This window comes from Aristolochia californica, unplaced genomic scaffold (genome assembly GCF_029961685.1).
Source record: "Aristolochia californica isolate CCGP_79_NKW_82.1479 unplaced genomic scaffold, dmAriCali1.0.hap1 SCAF_13, whole genome shotgun sequence".
In the NCBI taxonomy this organism is placed as follows: domain Eukaryota; kingdom Viridiplantae; phylum Streptophyta; class Magnoliopsida; order Piperales; family Aristolochiaceae; genus Aristolochia; species Aristolochia californica.
This window is the reverse complement of record NW_027181804.1, coordinates 2,328,106-2,347,941: the sequence shown is the minus strand read 5'-3', so window position 1 is coordinate 2,347,941 and position 19,836 is coordinate 2,328,106. Positions and strand designations below refer to the sequence as shown.

General features: G+C 38.7%; 2 protein-coding genes and 1 pseudogene across 3 annotated transcripts; 1 reads left to right on the top strand and 2 right to left on the bottom strand.

The window, feature by feature from the left end:
• Positions 1 to 424: 424 nt before the first annotated feature.
• LOC137948467 (protein N-terminal and lysine N-methyltransferase EFM7-like) lies at positions 425 to 1,169 on the bottom strand (annotated as a pseudogene).
• LOC137948165 (putative ion channel POLLUX-like 2) lies at positions 1,075 to 5,114 on the top strand. 2 transcript variants are annotated; one of them, XM_068794139.1, is made up of 7 exons: positions 1,075 to 1,104; positions 1,611 to 1,686; positions 1,793 to 1,891; positions 2,193 to 2,347; positions 2,532 to 2,636; positions 2,795 to 2,881; positions 4,778 to 5,114. In XM_068794139.1, exons 3-6 carry the CDS (start codon positions 1,874 to 1,876, stop codon positions 2,826 to 2,828), a joined length of 312 nt encoding a protein of 103 aa, XP_068650240.1. In that variant the 5' UTR covers positions 1,075 to 1,104; positions 1,611 to 1,686; positions 1,793 to 1,873; the 3' UTR covers positions 2,829 to 2,881; positions 4,778 to 5,114. The 2 variants fall into 2 exon arrangements, with proteins under 2 accessions (XP_068650240.1, XP_068650239.1); XM_068794138.1 differs by having other exon boundaries at positions 4,773 to 5,114.
• A 6,773-nt stretch (positions 5,115 to 11,887) lies between these two features.
• LOC137948162 (cytochrome P450 71A1-like) lies at positions 11,888 to 13,602 on the bottom strand. The gene is made up of 2 exons (XM_068794134.1): positions 12,756 to 13,602; positions 11,888 to 12,658 (listed from the first exon to the last, which is right to left on the bottom strand). The coding sequence occupies exons 1-2, from the start codon at positions 13,434 to 13,436 to the stop codon at positions 12,044 to 12,046; spliced, it is 1,296 nt and encodes a 431-aa protein (XP_068650235.1). The 5' UTR covers positions 13,437 to 13,602; the 3' UTR covers positions 11,888 to 12,043.
• Positions 13,603 to 19,836: the final 6,234 nt, after the last annotated feature.

Sequence of the window (19,836 nt, the reverse complement as noted above, 5' to 3'; positions counted from 1 at the left end):
AACACTGTATCTGGGTGCTGCTGTAGAAGGAAACTCAGAAGAAACTCCAAAGGAAATTCGAAAAGAAAACTCAAAAGAAAAACCTTTTAACTGGTCCGAATCTGATCCCTTTCGTCAGTGTTGGGAATCAACCTTTGGCTGCTGTCCGTCAGAGCTTCTATAATAAACAACCCAGAAGCGGGGTTCCTGTGGCTTATCGAACAAGGATTGAATTCTTTGATTAAGACATGAAAAAAATAAAGCTAAAAAAAATAAAAAAAATGCCCGAACCAAAACTGATCAAGTCACCATTTTAATGGTCGTTTGGTTTTTAAACATAATCATAATCTTCAGCCGCTCACTCTTCAATATCATTAACCTTTATGTATCTCACATGAAATATCACAGATTTAAATTACACAAGTGGATGATGAAAGAGTATACTTCAGACTTCAAAATACAAGATGTTTAATGCAGAATTCGGTTCTAAATAACTCTTACCATCGTACCACTCAGTGCTAGAGAAACATGAGCTGATGATCCTGTTGCCTGCTTCCGCTTCTTCGCCTCCATCTAATAGGTCTTTGTTAGAAGCTCCCGAGAACCATTGATCAACCAGCCTAAATCCGAATTGAGATGCAGCAGAAAGTATAGATACTTCATCAACCCTTCGAACTACATGGCATAAGATCAAAGCCGGCTGTGCTGCTTCACTTGCTCCATCAGACATTAATGCCCTTGCAGTTTGGAACAAAGGAGAGATTACTACAGCTACATGTGTCACATCTGTACCTATGATTACTTCAAAACCTTTGGGATTCAATTCCTTGATGGCTTCTATGTGCTCTCTGTTTCCCCATTCTAACCTCTTGGGTTACAAGTCTTTCCATAAGCATTGGTTCAAGATTCTGGGATACATTCTGGTTTAGCAATTCGATTGCTTTTGGATCCCCGTCAGTTGCAACCACAAGATGAGCGGATTGTACAGCTAGCATGGAGCAGACACCTGCAGACCCGCATCCTAATTCCAGAACACTCTTCTTGGAAACGATTGAAGGATTTTCTGCCAACAATATGGACATCAAACGAGCTGATTCCCACAGCATTAGGCCTGTCGATTTGCAGGTGTGCAGGAATTCCTTGGGGAGAGCTTTTATCGTGAAATTAATGTTCTTCAAGTTAATTTCCATCAGCTGTTAAAGAGGGTATGTGAAAATAATTAAGTGGCAACTGAAAGGTATATTCATTAAGAAATGCCAAGTTTGTGGGGTATAGTGAAAGAATTATAACAAGACGGTACTATAAGTTTCACGAGATTGGGTTTAGTAGTACGAAAGATTCCTGAAATTCAGCTTATCATAGGATGAGCAAAAGAACAGCAAACCCTTACGTCGTTAGTGGATTTTTGGGGGTTTTGGCTTACCTGTACATGTGTTAAAACTAGATAAACGGAGCACTAGCACCCAAGAGTAAATATTCCCTAAAGTGTCATTGTTATTTGTATGATTTTCAAATTCTAACAAGGTTCATGGTTGGAATCTGCTCACTATATCATTCGCTATTTAGCTTTATTTATCCTCATTTTTGCTGCATTTGTTTAATTACTCAATTTTCATGCTTGAGACATTCAGGAACCACCAGCAGTCTCTGGAGGATTGTTTTTGGGAAGCCTGGGCATGCCTGTGCTCTTCGTCAACTCACTTAAGGGTATGAGTTTTAAATACCTAACCATGTCAGAAATGAAACTCGTTTATAAGTTTTGATTTGCTGACCTGGCTGATCTTTGATATTATGTTTTCTTCTTCTCTCACAGGAGCAAACTCGTGTAGAACGTATTATTGGTCTGGTTCTGGCAATTTGGGGTATCCTATTTTATTCCCGCTTGTTGAGTACCATGACTGAACAATTCAGAGTGAGTTCTTGGCTACCATAATTACTCCTTAAGTTTCTTAGGCTATTCAATTGCAGGGTACTGGTAATTCTATGATTAAAATGTTCATTCATCCAGTTTCTCAGTGAAGCCCTTGAAAATCTCAACCATTTTTGCTTGGATATGTGTTCTCTAAGGAAAAGGAGGAAACCACACATAATTTGCATACTTAACGTTCTGTTGAACTCTCTAAGCCTGACTAAACCCCATTGTAGATTAGCATCTAATATTTCCTGTCTGATCTTTTATGGCTCTCATCCTGACGGCTACCTTATGTGAACAGAATAACATGCAAAAAATCAGAGAAGGAGCTCAACTTCAAGTCATGGAAAGTGATCATATCATTATTTGTGGCGTAAATAGTCACTTGACATTTATACTAAAGCAGCTTAATAAATATCATGAATTTGCAGTTCATCTGGGAACTGCTACAGCCAGGTATATGCTTTGATGGATGTAGTACTCAAAACCTATGTTAAGTTACTCGAGATTACTGTGTTGGTTTCTTTCATTCACCATATGCTCCCTTTACAGAAACTACCATCCTTTCTTCTTACAATTTCAAAAATTACTCAGGTTTTTGTTCATCGGTTACCATGCTTCCTTGCATGCATGTATGCAGGCGGCAAAGAATTCTTCTGTTGTCTGACTTACCGCGGAAGCAGATGGAAAAGCTCACGTATAGCATTTCCAAAGATCTGAACCATATTGATCTCCTTACAAAGAGGTAGGTGGTTATTCAAGTTTCATTGATTAACTCTGTTCATTACCTTGACAACTAAAAAATGGCAATTCATTATTCACATGCCTAGAAATATGTGAAGCTCAACACGTTATGAGAAAATTTTCTTGTTGTTCTTTTCATTTGGTTGTTGATCTTTGCAGTTGTAGCCTTAGTTGGACAAAGTCTTTTGAATGAGCAGCAGCTCGTGAGGCTCGATCTATTATTATTTTGCCTTCAAAGTGTGATAGGTATATCTTTTGGTACTTAATAATTTTATTTGGACTTGACTATTTAATGCTTTGGTATGTTAAAAATATATGAAATAAGTGGATTTGGTCTTTGGCTCAATGGTCACATGGGGCTTTCTATTGTGAGGTATAGTCAAGCCTCACCGAGGGAGTATTGAGTGTAATGTGAATGTAACCAGCAGTAAAAAAAACAAATAATAGTGGAATAAATGAAGGTTTCAACTAATTGATTTCATTATTTTTCCTTTAGTCCTTCAAGTTACTTTCAATGTATTTGGTGCAAACTTGACATTTGTTTGTTCTACTTGTATGAGCTGAAGGCAAATGTTACTCATGAGTGATGGTAAAAATAATCATAGTTTTTGAAAAAAAAATCATGGTTTGGAAGCCCAAACTATATCTGGTGTTAATTTGTGTTCAGCATAGGTCACTGTTATCAATTTAGTATTTATATGCACAAAAAAATCTGAAGTTCTAAAGAAAAGGATATTGACATAACCGGAGGCTCGAAGTAGGGGATATCTACATCAATCGAAAAATCAGGACTTACAGTCTTGATTTCCAATCATTTTACTTTGAGGACAACTAAACAGGTCCTGAATCTAAAGAAAAGGATATTGACATAACCGGAGGCTCGAAGTAGGGGATATCTACATCAATCGAAAAATCAGGACTTATTGTCTTGATTTCCAATCATTTAACTTTGAGGACAACTAAACAGGCCCTGAACTAGGCCCAATAGAACAGACTTCCTGCTTTGATACTATATTAAAGTTAGGTGTAGGTCCATCCCAAAATGACTAGCCAAACCTTATGATTTTTCCTGATTTCAACTCATCTGGGATTATTTCCTAATGTTAAATTACATAAGCAGGGGTATTTTGGTCATTTAATATATATATATATATATATATATATATATATATATATATAGGGCTGATCCAATACGAAAAGCCATTTGGTATGAAATATGTGAAACGCTATCTCAGCCATCTGATCACGATCAACGACTATCTTAGCCGTCTGATCACAATCAACGACTATCTTAGCCGTCTGATCAACGGCTATCTCAAACGTTCGATCATGATCGGACGACTGAGATAACCGTTATGCATGTTTCACACCAAATGGCTTTCCGTGTATATATAATATACACACATATCTGATAAGTGTCATAATGTATCAGATATGTAGTCTTTTATGTCATGAGCCTATTCTTAAATTTCTTGAAAATCTAAGTTGTATAGAGAGAGATATGGAAGATTGAACTTGAGGGGCATTTTTGTCCTTTGATCTTGATTTCACTTAAAGCAGTTATAAAGAGGATTAGTCTTGATTTTCAGAGACTGATCACACAGCCACCACTGCTGCTTCTCTTTCTCCCCCTTACTTCTTCTCCTCTTCTAAATCAGAATTCCTCTTATTTCTTGATTTTTATCACCTAATAACATCTTTAAACTGCATTTAAGGGACAAAAATGCGTACTCTGGCTGTAAGGTGATCCAGTTGTCTGCTTGTGCTCAAATAAGTCAACAGGGCCAAGCATCTGACAAACTGCTCTTTGATTTTGACTATACTAGTTGGAGAAATTTAGTTTCATTACTAGTTAAAATTAGAGAAATATTGTTTTGGTGTTTTGAGAGATACACAAGAATTGATATTTTTATCTATATGTCAAGGAGTGGAAAATAGTTCTTAAACAGTTAAACAGGATAAATTATACAAATGTTAGTAATAACTTTGACAAACTGGATCCAGTCTTTACTGCTGTTAACTTCTCTACTATCATTCATTTAGTTCTTACATGTGTCTTGCTTTACAAAGAATTTCCTCAACCTTTATCGTTTTATGTACTCAAGTTGCATCTTCCTCTGATCATGTACCATTGAAGCTTAGGAAAGAGATTCGTGGGAATGTTCTTGCTGATTAGGTATGAAGTTAATACGGATGCATTCCTCTCTATTTTAGCACTTGTGAACTTCTGAAATCAATCTCAGGCTTAAAGGTGGAGCCCGTTGAAAATGTTGCATCTAAGTTGTTTGTTCAGTGTTCTCGACAAAAGGGTCTTATAAAAATCTACAGGCACTTGCTTAACATTCAAAGTACTTCATTCCATGAAGAACTGCTGCAGGATGCTTGTTCTTCTTTCTTTTTGTTTTTTGTTGTACTTTCCAACTCTTTGTACAATGTAATTGGATTGCAATTCCTTAACTGCATGAGAAAAATGGGGCTTCATAAACTGGTGTAAGAATTTAACTCAAACAAGGGTAGAGCTCCATTAAAGAAAGAAATCAGGCCACTAATCAAGTTGGTCTGTTCATGTTTGTCACAGGGTACTCTCTCTCTCTCTCTCTCTCTTTCTCAGAGTTATGTCCATATCTGTATTATAATCACTCTACTCATGTCTCTCAGGTTAAGGTGAGTCCACATTGGGCTTAGTTGCTTTTAATTTTGAATGACAAAATTTATTAGGAGAGAGGATACAAGGGGCAAGAGAGGCAAAATAAAAGAAAATATACATAGTGGTACAATGATATGTAACAATCAAAGCTCCCAGAAAACAATATTGGAGAAGAAAAATGCTGCTTCCAACAAGTTGCAATGCCAAATAAAGATTCTCTCATAGCAACTGGATGAAATCAAAGAAAATTAATCTGTAGAATATTGAAGTATATGCCTTATGAGTGTAGCATGTACATGTTAGAGCCCTAACAAGCTTTCTTGTGGATATATAAAAGTTAAATATACCAAAGTCTTGTCTAATATGATTTTTATTATATTTTTTCATATTTGAAAGGCGTTCATATGAATTTATGTTTAAACTTAACAACTGTCAAGCTTACGATATACCGTTTAACCAATCTTGTATGAGCTCCTTTTTTATATTGTTATATACAGTTCAAAGCCCTAAATTGTTCTGATATATTAAAGAATAAATAGCTACGTGATCCTTCAATTTCAGTTATTCATCTAAAAAACAGGTATTTACCTTTTATTGATAGTGGTAAATTATAATACAGGTACAAAACTTGGTTGCCGAAATGGTGGACACGACATTGGGAAAACAAGTAATCCAAAACTATTACACATTTTGGATGCACATTTGTTTCTTGTAAAAACATACACATATTCGTACTTATCTTCTGTTATTTGCATATTGCAAGAATAAACCCATCACTGATGTATATCGCTAGTATGACATCCAACTTTGCTAATCCGAATCACCCAATGTATCTTCACCATTCAGATCAGCTTGGGTTGGTTCTAGTACCTTACACCACATGGCGTCATTCCATGACTATGACCATCACAGTCAAAAACAAATTTGGTTTTGTTGATGGATCTCTCCAACGACCAGATAACAATACCGACAATGAATTACAACAGTGGATTCGTTGTGATAACCTTGTCAAAACTTGGTTATTGAGTTCAATCTCCAGAAATATTGCAGCAAGCGTATTTTATTGTGATGGAGCACAAGCAGTTTAGAATGAGTTGTGCGACCGTTTTTCTCAGGCAAACAACGTCCAATTATTTCACATTGAGAATGAAATACATGATTGCGTACAAAATAATATGTCTGCTAGCTCATATTTTACAAAACTCAAAGAACTGCTGGATGAAAAAGATTCTCTTTGTTCTATCTCACATTGTCGTTGTGGCTCTGTGAAAGAAGAACTATCCTATCGAGAAACACAGAAAATCATCAAGTTTCTCATGGGATTAAGTGAATCTTTTACTACCGTACGTGGACAAATATTGATAATGGACCATTTGCCTAAGATTGACAAGGTTTATTCTCGAGTACTTAGACATGAACAACAAAAAGATGTATCTGATAAACGGAGCATCATTCAACCTGAGGCAGCAACTTTCGCTGTCAGAAATTCTTGCAAGAAATGTGGCTTGTCCACCTGTACAAAATGTCACAAAGATGGTTACCATGCTGAAAATTATTGGGCACATTTGAAATGCACTTATTGTGGTTTGAAGGGTCAAACCGTTGATTTCTGTCGAAGACTCAAGTTTGCAGAATCCACTCAGCCCACAAAGAAGAAGAACATATCCAACTCCTTTCCTTTTACTCAGGAATAATGCCAATAAATATTACAAATACTCAGTCATAACAAGCCATCAATGGCAAGTCACGTGGGTAATTCCTCTGTTCACGACAAACTTTCAGGTAAAGCACTTTACTTCTCCTCTCCCAATAAGCAAGCCACATGGATCCTAGATAGTGGAGCCACTGACCATATTGTTTGCTGTCATACATTGCTTACGTCTTGGTGAGCTGTTACGAACAAAACAGTGGAATTACCAGATGGTTCTCATGCTAATGTCACACATGTTGGTCAAGTCATTTTCTCTTCTAGTTTTGTTCTTCACAATGTTTTATGTGTCCCAATTTTCCAATTAAACCTCATTTCTATCAGCAAGCTTCTTCATCATTCTCTTTGCATCACCGTGTTCCTTACCCATTTTTGTGTCATACAAGACCTACGCTTGGGGAAGATGATTGGGACGGGAACTGAACGATAGGGTCTCTACTACCTTGATAGTCCAAAACCATCATCATGTTATTCCGTACATTTTCTATCTGGTATTTGGCATCAACGTCTCGAACATCCATCACATCAAGTATCTGTCTCATTTCCATTTTTGAATAAAAATTGTTGTAGTTCAAATAATTGTCTAGTTTACCCACTGGCTAAACAAAGTAGATTGTCATTTCCTTTGAGCACAATTTCTAGCACATCATCTTTTGAAAAATTGCATGTTGATATCTGGGAGGTTACCATATTGCATCGATTTTTGGGGCCTGATATTTCCTTACTATAGTTGATGACTTTACTAGATGCACATAAATTTACGTCACAAATCTTAAACTCAAACTCACCTAACTAATTTTATTAGTATGGTAAAAACCCAATTTGCTTCCAAGGTGAAAGTTGTGCATAGTGATAATGGCCCTGAATTCACTCTTGCCACTTACTACTTGTCCAAAGGCATTATCCACCGAATCAGTTGTGTTCACACCCCGCAACAAAATGGGGTAACCGAACGCAAACATCGACACCTTCTAAACATAGCCCGAACCTTACTTTTTCAAGCACATCTCCCTAAATGATTTTGGGGGATGCCATTTTAACAGCTGGTTATCTCATAAATCGGACACCTACCTTAGTCTTGCAAGGTAAAACACCTTATGAACAGTTATTTCATATTATCCCCACTTACTCTCATTTACGAGTTTTTGGATGTTTATGTTTTTCCTCTTCTCACACCCACAAACCATCCAAATTTGATGCACGTGTCATCCGTTGCATTTTTCTTGGGTACCCTTATAGACAAAAGGGATATAGGGTTTATGATCTCCAACTCAATAAAGTATTTATCTCCCGAGATGTTATTTTCTTTGAAAAAGAATTCCCTCTTAAACATTTTTTCGCTGCAAATAAGAGTCTCATGTTTCTTCCTCCTATAATGTCTGCTATTTATGATGACCCTCTACCAAACATACATTTATCAGACACACCTCCTCAGTCACCAAATCTTGACATTCCCCATGTTGATCATACTTTTTCCCCCCAAATACTTCTCTTACTACCATACCACCTCCTACTCGTCACCTCTCTACCAAGCCCATTAAGCGACCCAGTTTCTTTCAAGATTTTCATGTGGAAGCGACCCTACAGTCAATACCTGAACAATCTTCCTTATGACCTTTCTCGCGTTCTTTCTTATGCCCGGTTATCCCTATCTCATAAAGTTTTTACCACTTCATTAACCATTACACAAGAACCCACTAATTTCTTACAAGCCATGAAGGATCCTAAATGGTGTCAAGCAATGCATGATGAAATTCAAGCCCTCCAGGCTAACTACACATGGACGCTTATCTCTCTTCCACCTGGCAAGAAACCCATTTGATGTAAATGGGTATACAAAGTCAAGGTCAAATCTGATGGCACCGTTGAGCGTTACAAAGTTCGCCTAGTTGCTAAAGGATACAACCAGATTGAAGGACTTGACTATCAAGAGACGTTCGCCCCAGTTGCCAAGTTGGTTACTGTCCGTGTCCTACTCAGTATTTCTGCTATTCAAGGATGACATCTTCACCAACTCAATGTCAACAATGCGTTCTTACATGGTGATCTTGATGAAGATGTCTACATGTCACTACCACCTTGTTTTGAGTGTGCAAACTAAACAAGTCGCTATACGGCTTGAAACAAGCTTCTAGACAGTGGTTTTTAAAGTTTTCCACAACCCTCAAGATTACTGGGTTTCATCAGTCAAAGGCAGATTATTCTTTATTCGTCCAATCCCACAAAGGCAATTTTACAGCAATACTTGTATACGGTGATGATGTGATTTTGGCAGGTAACAATCTACAACATATTGAAGATGTGAAACAGTTATTATCCAAGCAGTTCAAACTTAAGGATTACCCTCTCCCAAAGGAAATATGCATTGGAAATATTAGACAATGCTGGATTTCTAGGAGCAAAACCTATGAGGTTCCCAATGGAGCAAAATTTGGCTCTTACACAATCCGATGGTGAACTCCTAAACGATCCTTCATTATACAGGCGTCTTGTGGGAAGATTGATTTACTTGACCATCACTAGACCAGATATGGTCTATGTCGTCCATGTTCTAAGCCAATTTATGGGAAAACCATGTATAGTACACCTTGAGGCAGCACATAGAGTTCTTCGATACCTAAAACAAACTCCAGGACAGGGTATTCTATTATCCTCTACAAGTATACTACAATTAAATGCATTTTGCGATGCAGATTGGGCTCGTTGCAGGGACACAAGAAGGTCAGTAACAAGGTATTGTATATTTCTTAAACAATCACCCATTTCGTAGAAAACAAAGAAGCAAACAACGGTGACTTGATTAACTGTCGAGACAGAGTATTGTTCCATGGCTGCTACATGTTGCGAAATTACTTGGTTGGAAAATATTTTGAAAGACATGAAAATCATACATATTCAACTAGCCATATTGTATTGTGACAGCCAAGTTGCTCTACACATCGCTTCAAATCCGGTCTTCCATGAGCGAACCAAGCACTTCGAAATCAATTGTCACTTAGTTCGTGAAAATATTCAAGCAGGAATGATTAAGTCAACCCATATACGAACCAACGAACCAACGAACAAACTACAAACTTATTTACTAAGACGTTGAGTTCGTCCCAATTTGAGGCATTACTCGGCAAGTTGGGTATCATTAACATATATTCCAACTTAAGGGGGAGTGTTGAAGATCCGAACATAACGGGTCTTACGATCCGAGATTAACTGGTCATGATCCGACAATAACAGATCTGTAATTTTAATTTCAAACGGGATTCGGTCCCTTATATGTAAACGTATTCTGAATGTATTTCGATATCGAAAATAAAGAATTTTACAGTTTTGGTGATGCATGATGGCTTGAGTTTACAATCTCATATAATTTTAACTCTTGCAGGTTCTGAACCCAAATCGAAAATCAGAGCCACTTACACTTGACATGTCGGACTCGCTGATAGTAATAGCAGAGCTTGAGGGGGAGCAACCCATCATTCTGCTATAACATGAACTCATTATAACTAATCTATCTGGGACTTGTTTGCAAGAAGAACCCCTTCTTATGGGCTCTTCCAGAACGCCTCACCTACAGCAAAATCTGAGAGATGACTGCCTCGTGGTGTCTGGTGTATTGGTTTCTACGGTCCCTCATTCTTCGCTGGGTAACTGTTACAGTTGCCCACGGATGTCTTATATGAGCCATGGGGATTTCAGGTATCACTTTCATCTTCTCAATCATGTGAAACCAAGACTGGGACATAAATCTTTAGAGCGAACCATCCAAACTCAGCACTTTTGGACTCATGTGGGATGCTTTTGATGAATATGTTAGACTTGATGTCTAATAATAATATAATAAACATCATAGAAATAGATATTAAATCCTCCATAATTTTTTTTATCATGAGAGCCATACATATATCATAGATTTGAAATAAGAAGAATAAAGAGAGCATACCTTTCATCTTGCAGAATATAAATAGAACTTGAAGTGCACAAAATAACCTTTTATAATTTGTTTACAAGTGATAAGCTTGCTCCCGTTCAGCCAAACTGGGTGTGCAAATAGCCTTAACCTCACTTGTAAGACCATGGAGGAATTTATAGATATCCAAAGGGTATGTCACTAATGACTATTCATAAGGACACATCTTCTTATAAGAGATACATACTCTCAGGAGAGATACATCCCCTCAAGAGAGACACATCTCCTTATTCCCAATGGATGTGTCCACTAAGTTAATGCACCCATTTAATCTACCTCTACAAGGGGATGTGTTGGCCATTATTCCCTGTACTGAACATCCAATGACAAAGCATCTAGAAGTGAGCCTCACCCCATATGAATCATGGTAATTTTATTTTATAAATAATATATTTAAAACCATAATTCCACAATCTTCTCCCTCTATTTGTCATTTTTACCGATCAGATTCAAGAAATAAATGAAAAGAAGATGAAAATAATGGAAACGAAGTTACACGGTTAAAAACTATTGAGCATTTATTGGAAGACCAGTCTACCTGTCTGCAATCAAAGATGAGGAATCCTATTCAAACAAGGAAATACGTGAACCATGCTCATCTGGAACAGAAATTCCTGAACCACAATGGAAAAGCTCGGCCAAGAGGAGTCCATCAACTTATCCCTGCATTTTATGTTAACAACAAGATAGTCCCTTTCATAGGTTTGTATCCACGAGAAGGGAATCAATTCTTCAGCTTTGGTTTTCATCGAGTCAACTCACCACCTCACATGGAAGAATTTTTTTTTTGGATTGGGTATGACAATTCACTTAACAGATATTCTTATGAAGAACTTCAATTTATATTCAAGACAACGGTTAAATTGAGGTTATGGTTTATCCCAAAATGAACAGATCAGATTTTTTTTTATTAAATTTAAACACTAAGTAACCTTTGAAGCATAAAATGGGAGCCCTGTGGATGGGGAAGTGGCGCCCTAGACACAGGCCACAGGTCTCTTTGGGACACCTTTATTATTTATGGCACTTGCACGGAGACAATAACTGACGTGTCCGACTAATAACCCTTGGTAATTGGTAAATGCGAGCTCAAGAACTGATGTGAGCTTTTGGCACAAGCAGAAGAGGAGATCGCCTGTGCACGGCGAGTCCTTCTGCTTCGTTCTCAGCCTCCTCCTCTTCGCTCGAACCACAAGGAAATTCCCAGTTAAAAGCGTACAGAAGATTTGCAAGAGCGAGCTCCACGATCACCATCCCAAGGTTCATACCAGGGCACCCTCGTCGTCCTGCTCCGAATGGGATCAGCTCGAAATTTGATCCCTTGTAGTCGATCGAATCGTCTGAGAATCTCTCTGGTATGAAATCTTCGGGGCTGTCCCAGCTTTCGGGGTCTCTGCCAATGGCTAATACGTTGACGAAGACCCTCGTCTTGGCGGGGATGTCGTAGCCATGGACATTACAGTCTCTGGTGGTCGCGTGTGGCACGAGCAGAGGAGCAGGAGGATGTAGACGTAGAGTCTCCTTGATGACCGATTTGAGGTAATGAAGCTGGTTGAGGTCGTACTCTTCGACTTTGGCTTTTCCTGCTGCGACCCTTCTCACCTCTTCTTGTGCTTTCTTCAGGACTTTCTTGTTCTTCATCAGCTCCGTCATCGTCCATTCCATTACGGTGGAGCTTGAATCTGTTCCCCCGAATAAAATGTTCTGCAACAAGAACAACATATCGTTGATGGAAGAGAAAAATTAACGTTTCATAACGAAGAATAAGTGAGTGTGAGCAGACTAATAATTAATAATTAACCATGAGAACCGCTTTGATGTGATCTCTTGTTAATCCTAGTTCTTTCTGGACTTTAATCAGCACATCGACGAGGTCTTCTTGCTCCAATGTTTCAGACCTGGAGGGGTTTAAATGCTCCTGGATCACCTCCTCGTAGAACCCATCCAGATCCTGAGAAACCTTTCTGAGTCTCCCTTGTTTCCCCGTGAGGACATCCACCCAACCCAGAGACGGAAAATAATCTGCAACGAAGAAAGCTACAGACAACTCCTCTCCCTCGGCGAGAACTTGATGAAACCTGCTCCTCTCGCCATCGCCGACCTGGTAACTCTTACCCAGAGCGCCTCTGCAAGTTACGTTGTTCGTGAGGGAGAACAGCATCTCGCTGAGGTTCACAACCCCTCTCCACTGACAAGATTTGGAAATGTTACCGACCAACTGGTCCACTTCTTCCTCACGAATGAAACGAAACGACTGCACCCTCTTGGAGCTGAAGAGCTCGAGAGTGCAGACCTTCCGCATCTGTCGCCAGCCCTCCCCATACGGTGCAAAAGCGACATCAAGAAAATTGTAAGAGAATGTTTTGGAGCTGACGAGGTCGGGTCTGCCACAGAAGTCGAGATCATGGGTTTTGAGCACCATTTCGGCGATTTTAGCCGAAGAAATGGCGACTGCTGGAACGCTCCCGAGCTGGAGATACATGAGGGGACCGTATCGTTTGGAGAGCTGCCACAGGGATCGATGGGCTAATCCGCCAATTTGGTGAAGGTTGCCGATGATTGGAAGTATAGGGGGACCTGGGGGGAAGTTTTGGGTCTTGACCCTTCTGCTTCTCCATGCGAAAATGGACAGAAGCAGAGTAACTGAAAGAAGGGGAAGGCATGAGAGGAGAGAAGGTAGGGGAGCCATTTGCCTCTCCGTTCCTGATGAACTCGGCCACCAAAGTTCTAATATATATAGCGTGGCTGAAAGGACTGTTGAGAGTTTCTGAGACGGGTCATACTGTGAGACGCCAATAAGAGAATCAGGGTCGGGTTGAATCGGATCAGGAGTCTCTAGTACTTCTTGATTAATTATTTAATTTTTACTTCAACCTTATTTTTATTATTTATAAAAATATGTGTACTTCTTTTATTTTCCTACCACAAGTTAGAGAGGACAAAGTAATGTCCTGAAACACATTCAGGTCCATGTAACATATGAAGGGTGGTGGTACACATGCAGGTCCATGTACACAAGAAGGGTGGACCACGAGAGTGACATCCGTGGGTCTCACTATGTACCTCAACCCTTTTGAAATTGATGGTAGAAGATAGAATACTTTTTCATGGGACATCAAGCAACGTGAATCAGGAGATGAAATCCCAAATCTTGCACTCACTCGACTCTATATTGCAATGTCCAGCGTCTCTTCCCACTCAAGACTACTCATTGCTTACTTCTTCCGGTTTGATCTGACTCTGCCTTTTCTGTAACTGTAAGTTTTCAACATTCAGCGAGGGGGGGGGGGGGGGGGGGCGCTCAGGCAAAAACGAAGGAAAGTTGATTCCTACCTTTTTTGTGATTCATCAACTTTCCACGTGCGACCTCGTTGCTCCTTTCCCCCCGAAAGGAAAAATTTCTCCTCATTCGCTATTCTCCTCTCCCTCTCCCTCGGCCTTCGTCTCCCGACAATTTTTTTCACCCCATCTTCTTCCTTTCCTCTTCGCTCTCTCTGCTCCCTTTGCTTTCTCTGCTTTCTCTTGTCATCTCTCGTTTTCACTCTCAGTTTTCTCTCGTCATTGCTTGATTTTTTTTCGGCTCCATTAAAGAAAGAAATCAGACCACTAATCAAGTTGGTCAAAATAAAGTAAAAAATGTTCATATTTGTCACAGGGTACTCTCTCTCTCTCTCTCTCTCTCTCTCTCTCTTTGTTTCTCTCTCTTTCTCAGAGTTATGTCCATATCTGTATTATAATCACTCTACTCATGTCTGTCAGGTTAAGGTGAGTCCATATTGGGCTTAGTTGCTTTTAATTTTGAATGACAAAATTTATTGAGAGAGGATACAAGGGGCATGAGAGGCAAAATTAAAGAAAATATACATAGTGGTACAATGACATGTAACAATCAAAGCTACCAGAAAACAATATTGGAGAAGAAAAATGCTGCTTCCAACAAGTTGCAATGCCAAATAAAGATTTTCTCATAACAACTGGATGAAATCAAAGAAAATTAATCTGTAGAATATTGAAGTATATGCCTTATGAGTGTAGCATGTACATGTTAGAACCCTAACAAGCTTTCTTGTGGATATATAAAAGTTAAATATACCAAAGTCTTCTCGAATATGATTTTTATTATATTTTTGCATATTTAAAAGGCGTTCATATGAATTTATGTTTAAACTTAACAACTGTCAAGCTTACGATATACCGTTTAACCAATCTTGTATGAGCTCCCTTTTTATATTGTTATATACAGTTCAAAGCCCTAAATTGTTCTGATATATTAAAGAATAAATAACTACGTGATCCTTCAATTTCAGTTATTCATCTAAAAAACAGGTATTTACCTTTTATTGATAGTGGTAAATTATAATACAGGTACAAAACTTGGTTGCCAAAATGGTGGACACGACATTGGGAAAACAAGTAATCCAAAACTATTACACATTTTGGATGCACATTTGTTTCTTGTAAAAACATACACCTATTCGTACTTATTTTCTGTTATTTGCATATTGCAAGAATAAACCCATCACTGATTTATATCGCTAGTATGACATCCAACTTTGCTAATCCGAATCACCCACTGTATTTTCACCATTTAGATCAGCCTGGGTTGGTTCTCGTACCACAACTTCTCACTGAGGATAATTACAGCACATGGCGTCATTCCATGACTATGGCTCTCACAGTCAAAAACAAATTTGGTTTTGTTGATGGATCTCTCCAACGACCAGACAACAATACCGACAATGAATTACAATAGTGGATTCGTTGTGATAACCTTGTCAAAACTTGGTTATTGAGTTCAATCTCCATAGATATTGCAGCAAACGTATTTTATTGTGATGGAGCACAAGCAGTTTAGAATGAGTTGTGCGACCGCTTTTCTCAGGCAAACAACGTCTAATTATTTCACATTGAGAATGAAATACATGATTGCTTACAGAATAATATGTCTGTTAGCTCATATTTTACAAAACTCAAAGAACTATGGGATGAGAGAGATTCTCTTTGTTCTATCTCACACTGTCGTTGTGGCTCTATGAAAGAGGAACTATCCTATCGAGAAACATAGAAAATCATCAAGTTTCTCATGGGATTAAGTGAATCTTTTACTACCGTACGTGGACAAATATTGACAATGGACCATTTGCCTAAGATAGGCAAGGTTTATTCTCTAGTACTCAGACATGAACGACAGAAAGATGTATCTGATAAACGAAGCATCATTCAACCTGAGGTAGCAGCTTTCACTGTCAAAAATTCCTACAAGAAAGGTGGCTCCTCCACCTGTACAAAATGTAACAAAGACGGTCACCATGCTGGAAATTGTCAAGCACATTTGAAATGCACTTATTGCGGTTTGAAGGGTCACACCGTTGATTTCTGTTGAAGACTCAAGTTTGCATAATCCACTAAGCCTACAGAGAAGAAGAACATATCCAACTCCTTTCCTTTTACTCAGGAACAATGCCAACAAATATTACAAATGCTCAGTCATAACAAACCATCAATGGCAAGTCATGTGGGTAATTCCTCTGTTCACGGCGAACTTTTAAGTAAAACACTTTACTTCTCCTCTCCCAATAAGCAAGCCACATGGATCCTAGATAGTGGAGCCATTGACCATATTGTTTGTTGTCATACATTGCTTACGTCTTGGCGAGCTGTTACGAACAAAACAGTGGAATTACCAGATGGTTCTCATGCTAATGTCACACATGTTGGTCAAGTCATTTTCTCTTCTAGTTTTGTTCTTCACAATGTTTTATGTGTCCCAATTTTCCAATTAAACCTCATTTCTATCAGCAAGCTTCTTCATCATTCACATGGAATTAAACCTCTCTTTGCATCACCGTGTTCCTTACCCATTTTGTGCCATACAGGACCTACGCTCGGGAAAGATGATTGGGATGGGAATTGAACGGCAGGATCTCTACTACCTTGATCATCCAAAACCATCATCATGTTATTCCGTACATTCTCCATCTGGTATTTGGCATCAACGTCTCGGATATCCATCACATCAAGTATCTGTCTCATTTTATTTTTGAATAAAAATTCCTATAGTTCAAATAATTATCTAGTTTACCCCTTGGCTAAACAAACTAGATTGTCATTTCCTTTGAGCACAATTTCTAGCACATCGTCTTTTGAAAAATTGCATGTTGATATCAGGGGGGTTACCATATTGCATCGATTTATAGGGCCCGATATTTCCTTACTATAGTTAATGACTTTACTAGATGCACATGGATTTATTTGATGCGTCACAAATCTGAAACTCAAATTCACCTAACTAATTTTATTAGTATGATAGAAACCCAATTTGCTTCCAAGGTGAAAGTTGTGCGAAGTGATAATGGCCCTGAATTCACTCTTGCCACTTACTACTTGTCCAAAGGCATTATCCACCAAACCAGTTGTGTTCACACCCTGTAACAAAATGGGGTAGCCGAATATAAACATCGACACCTTCTAAACATGGCCCGAGCTTTACTTTTTCAAGCACATCTTCCTAAACGATTTTGGGGGGATGCCATTTTAACAATTGGTTATCTCATAAAACGGACACCTACCCTAGTCTTGCAAGGTAAAACACCTTATGAACAATTATTTCATGTTATCCCCATTTACTCTCATTTACGAGTTTTTGGATGTTTATGTTTCGCCTCTTCTCACGCACACAAACCATCCAAATTTGATGCACGTGCCATCTGTTATATTTTTCTTGGGTCTTATGGACAAAAGGGATATAAGGTTTATGATCTCCAACTCAATAAAGTATTTATCTCCCGAGATGTTACTTTCTTTGAAAAGGAATTCCCTCTTAAACATTTTTTCGCTACAAATAAGAGGCTCATGTTTCCTCCTCCTATAATATCTGCTATTTATGATGACCCTCTACCAGACATATATTTATCAGGCACACCTCCTCAGTCACCAAATCTTGAAATTCCCCATGTTAATCATACTTCTTCCCTCCAAATACTTCTCTTACTACCATACCACCTCCTACTCATCGACCCTCTACCAAGCCCATTAAGCGACCTAGTTTCCTTCAGGATTTTCATGTGGAAGCGACCCTACCGTCACGACCTGAACAATCTTCTGCCTCCAACGTGATCACCACATCATGTACACCTTATGACCTTTCTCACGTTATTTCTTATGCCCGGTTATCCCCATCTCATAAAAGTTTTACCACTTCATTAACCATTACACAAGAACCCACTAATTTCTTACAGGCCATGAAGGATCCTAAATGGTGTCAAACAATACATGATGAAATTCAAGCCCTCCAGGTTAACCACACATGGACGCTTATCTCCCTTCCACCTGGCAAGAAACCCATTGGATGTAAATGGGTATACAAAGTCAAGCTCAAATCTGGTGGCATCGTTGAGCGTTACCAAGTTCGCCTAGTCACCAAAGGATACAACCAGATTGAAGGACTTAACTATCAAGAGACGTTCGCCCCACTTGCCAAGCTGGTTACTGTTCGCATCCTACTTAGTGTTTCTGCTATTCAAGGATGACATCTTTACCAACTCGATGTCAATAACGCGTTCTTACATGGTGATCTTGATGAAGATGTCTACATGTCACTACCACCTTGTTTTGGACGAAAAGGGGAGACTTGAGTGTGCAAACTAAACAAGTCCCTATATGGCTTGAAACAAGCTTCTAGACAGTGGTTTTTGAAGTTTTCCACAACCCTTAAGATTACTGGGTTTCATCAGTCAAAGGCAAATTATTCTTTATTCATCCAATCCCACAAAGGTAATTTTACATCAATACTTGTATACGTTGATGATGTGATTTTGGCAGGTAACAATCGACAACATATTGAAGATGTGAAATAGTTATTATCCAAGCAATTCAAACTTAAGGATCTTGGTCAGCTCAAATACTTCTTGGGTATAGAAGTAACAAGGTCTTCAAAGGGGATTACCCTCTCCCAAAGGAAATATACATTAGAGATATTAGAAGATATTGGATTTCTAGGAGCAAAACCTATAAGGTTCCCAATGGACCAAAATTTGGCTCTTACACAATCCGACGGTGAACTCCTAAATGATCCTTCATCATACAAGCGTCTTGTGGGAAGATTGATCTACTTAACCATCACTAGACTAGAGATGGTCTATGTCATCCATGTTCTAAGCCAATTTATGGAAAAACCATGTACACCACACCTTGAGGCAACACATAGAGTTCTTCGAAACCTGAAACAAACTCCAAGACAGGGTATTCTATTATCCTCTACAAGTACACTCCAATTAAATGCATTTTGCGATGCAGATTGGGCTCGTTGCAGGGACACAAGCAGGTCAGTAACAGGGTATTGTATATTTCTTGGACAATCACCCATTTCGTGGAAAACAAAGAAGCAAACAACGGTGGTTCAATCAACTGCCGAGGCAGAGTATCGTTCCATGGTTGCTACATGTGTGAAATTACCTGGTTGAAAAATATTTGAAAGACTTGAAAATCATACATACTCAACCAGCTATGTTGTATTGTGATAACCAAACTGCTCTACGCATCGCTTCAAATCCGGTCTTCCATGAGCGAACCAAGCACATCGAAATCAATTGTCACTTAGTTCGTGAAAATATTCAAGCAAGGATGATTAAGTCAACCCACATATGAACCAATGAACAAACTACAGACTTATTTACTAAGGCGTTGATTTCGTCCCAATTTGAGGCTTTACTCGGCAAATTGGGTATCATTAACATATATTCCAACTTGAGGGGGAGTGTTGAAGATCTGAACATAATGGGTCTTACGATCCGAGATTAACTGGTCATGATCCGACAATAACGGATCTTTAATTTTAATTTCAAACGGGATTCATTCCCTTATATGTAAACGTATTCTGAATG

Coding starts and splice junctions, on each gene's coding strand:
- LOC137948165 (XM_068794139.1), top strand. Junction 2,348..2,531: donor CTGGGAACTGCTACAGCCAG/GTATATGCTTTG, acceptor GCATGTATGCAG/GCGGCAAAGAATTCTTCTGT. Junction 2,637..2,794: donor ATTGATCTCCTTACAAAGAG/GTAGGTGGTTAT, acceptor TGATCTTTGCAG/TTGTAGCCTTAGTTGGACAA.
- LOC137948162 (XM_068794134.1), bottom strand. CDS start 13,436: ATGTATCTCCAGCTCGGGAGCGTTCCAGCAGTCGCCATTTCTTCGGCT. Junction 12,659..12,755: donor ACATCAAAGCGGTTCTCATG/GTTAATTATTAA, acceptor TTCTTGTTGCAG/AACATTTTATTCGGGGGAAC.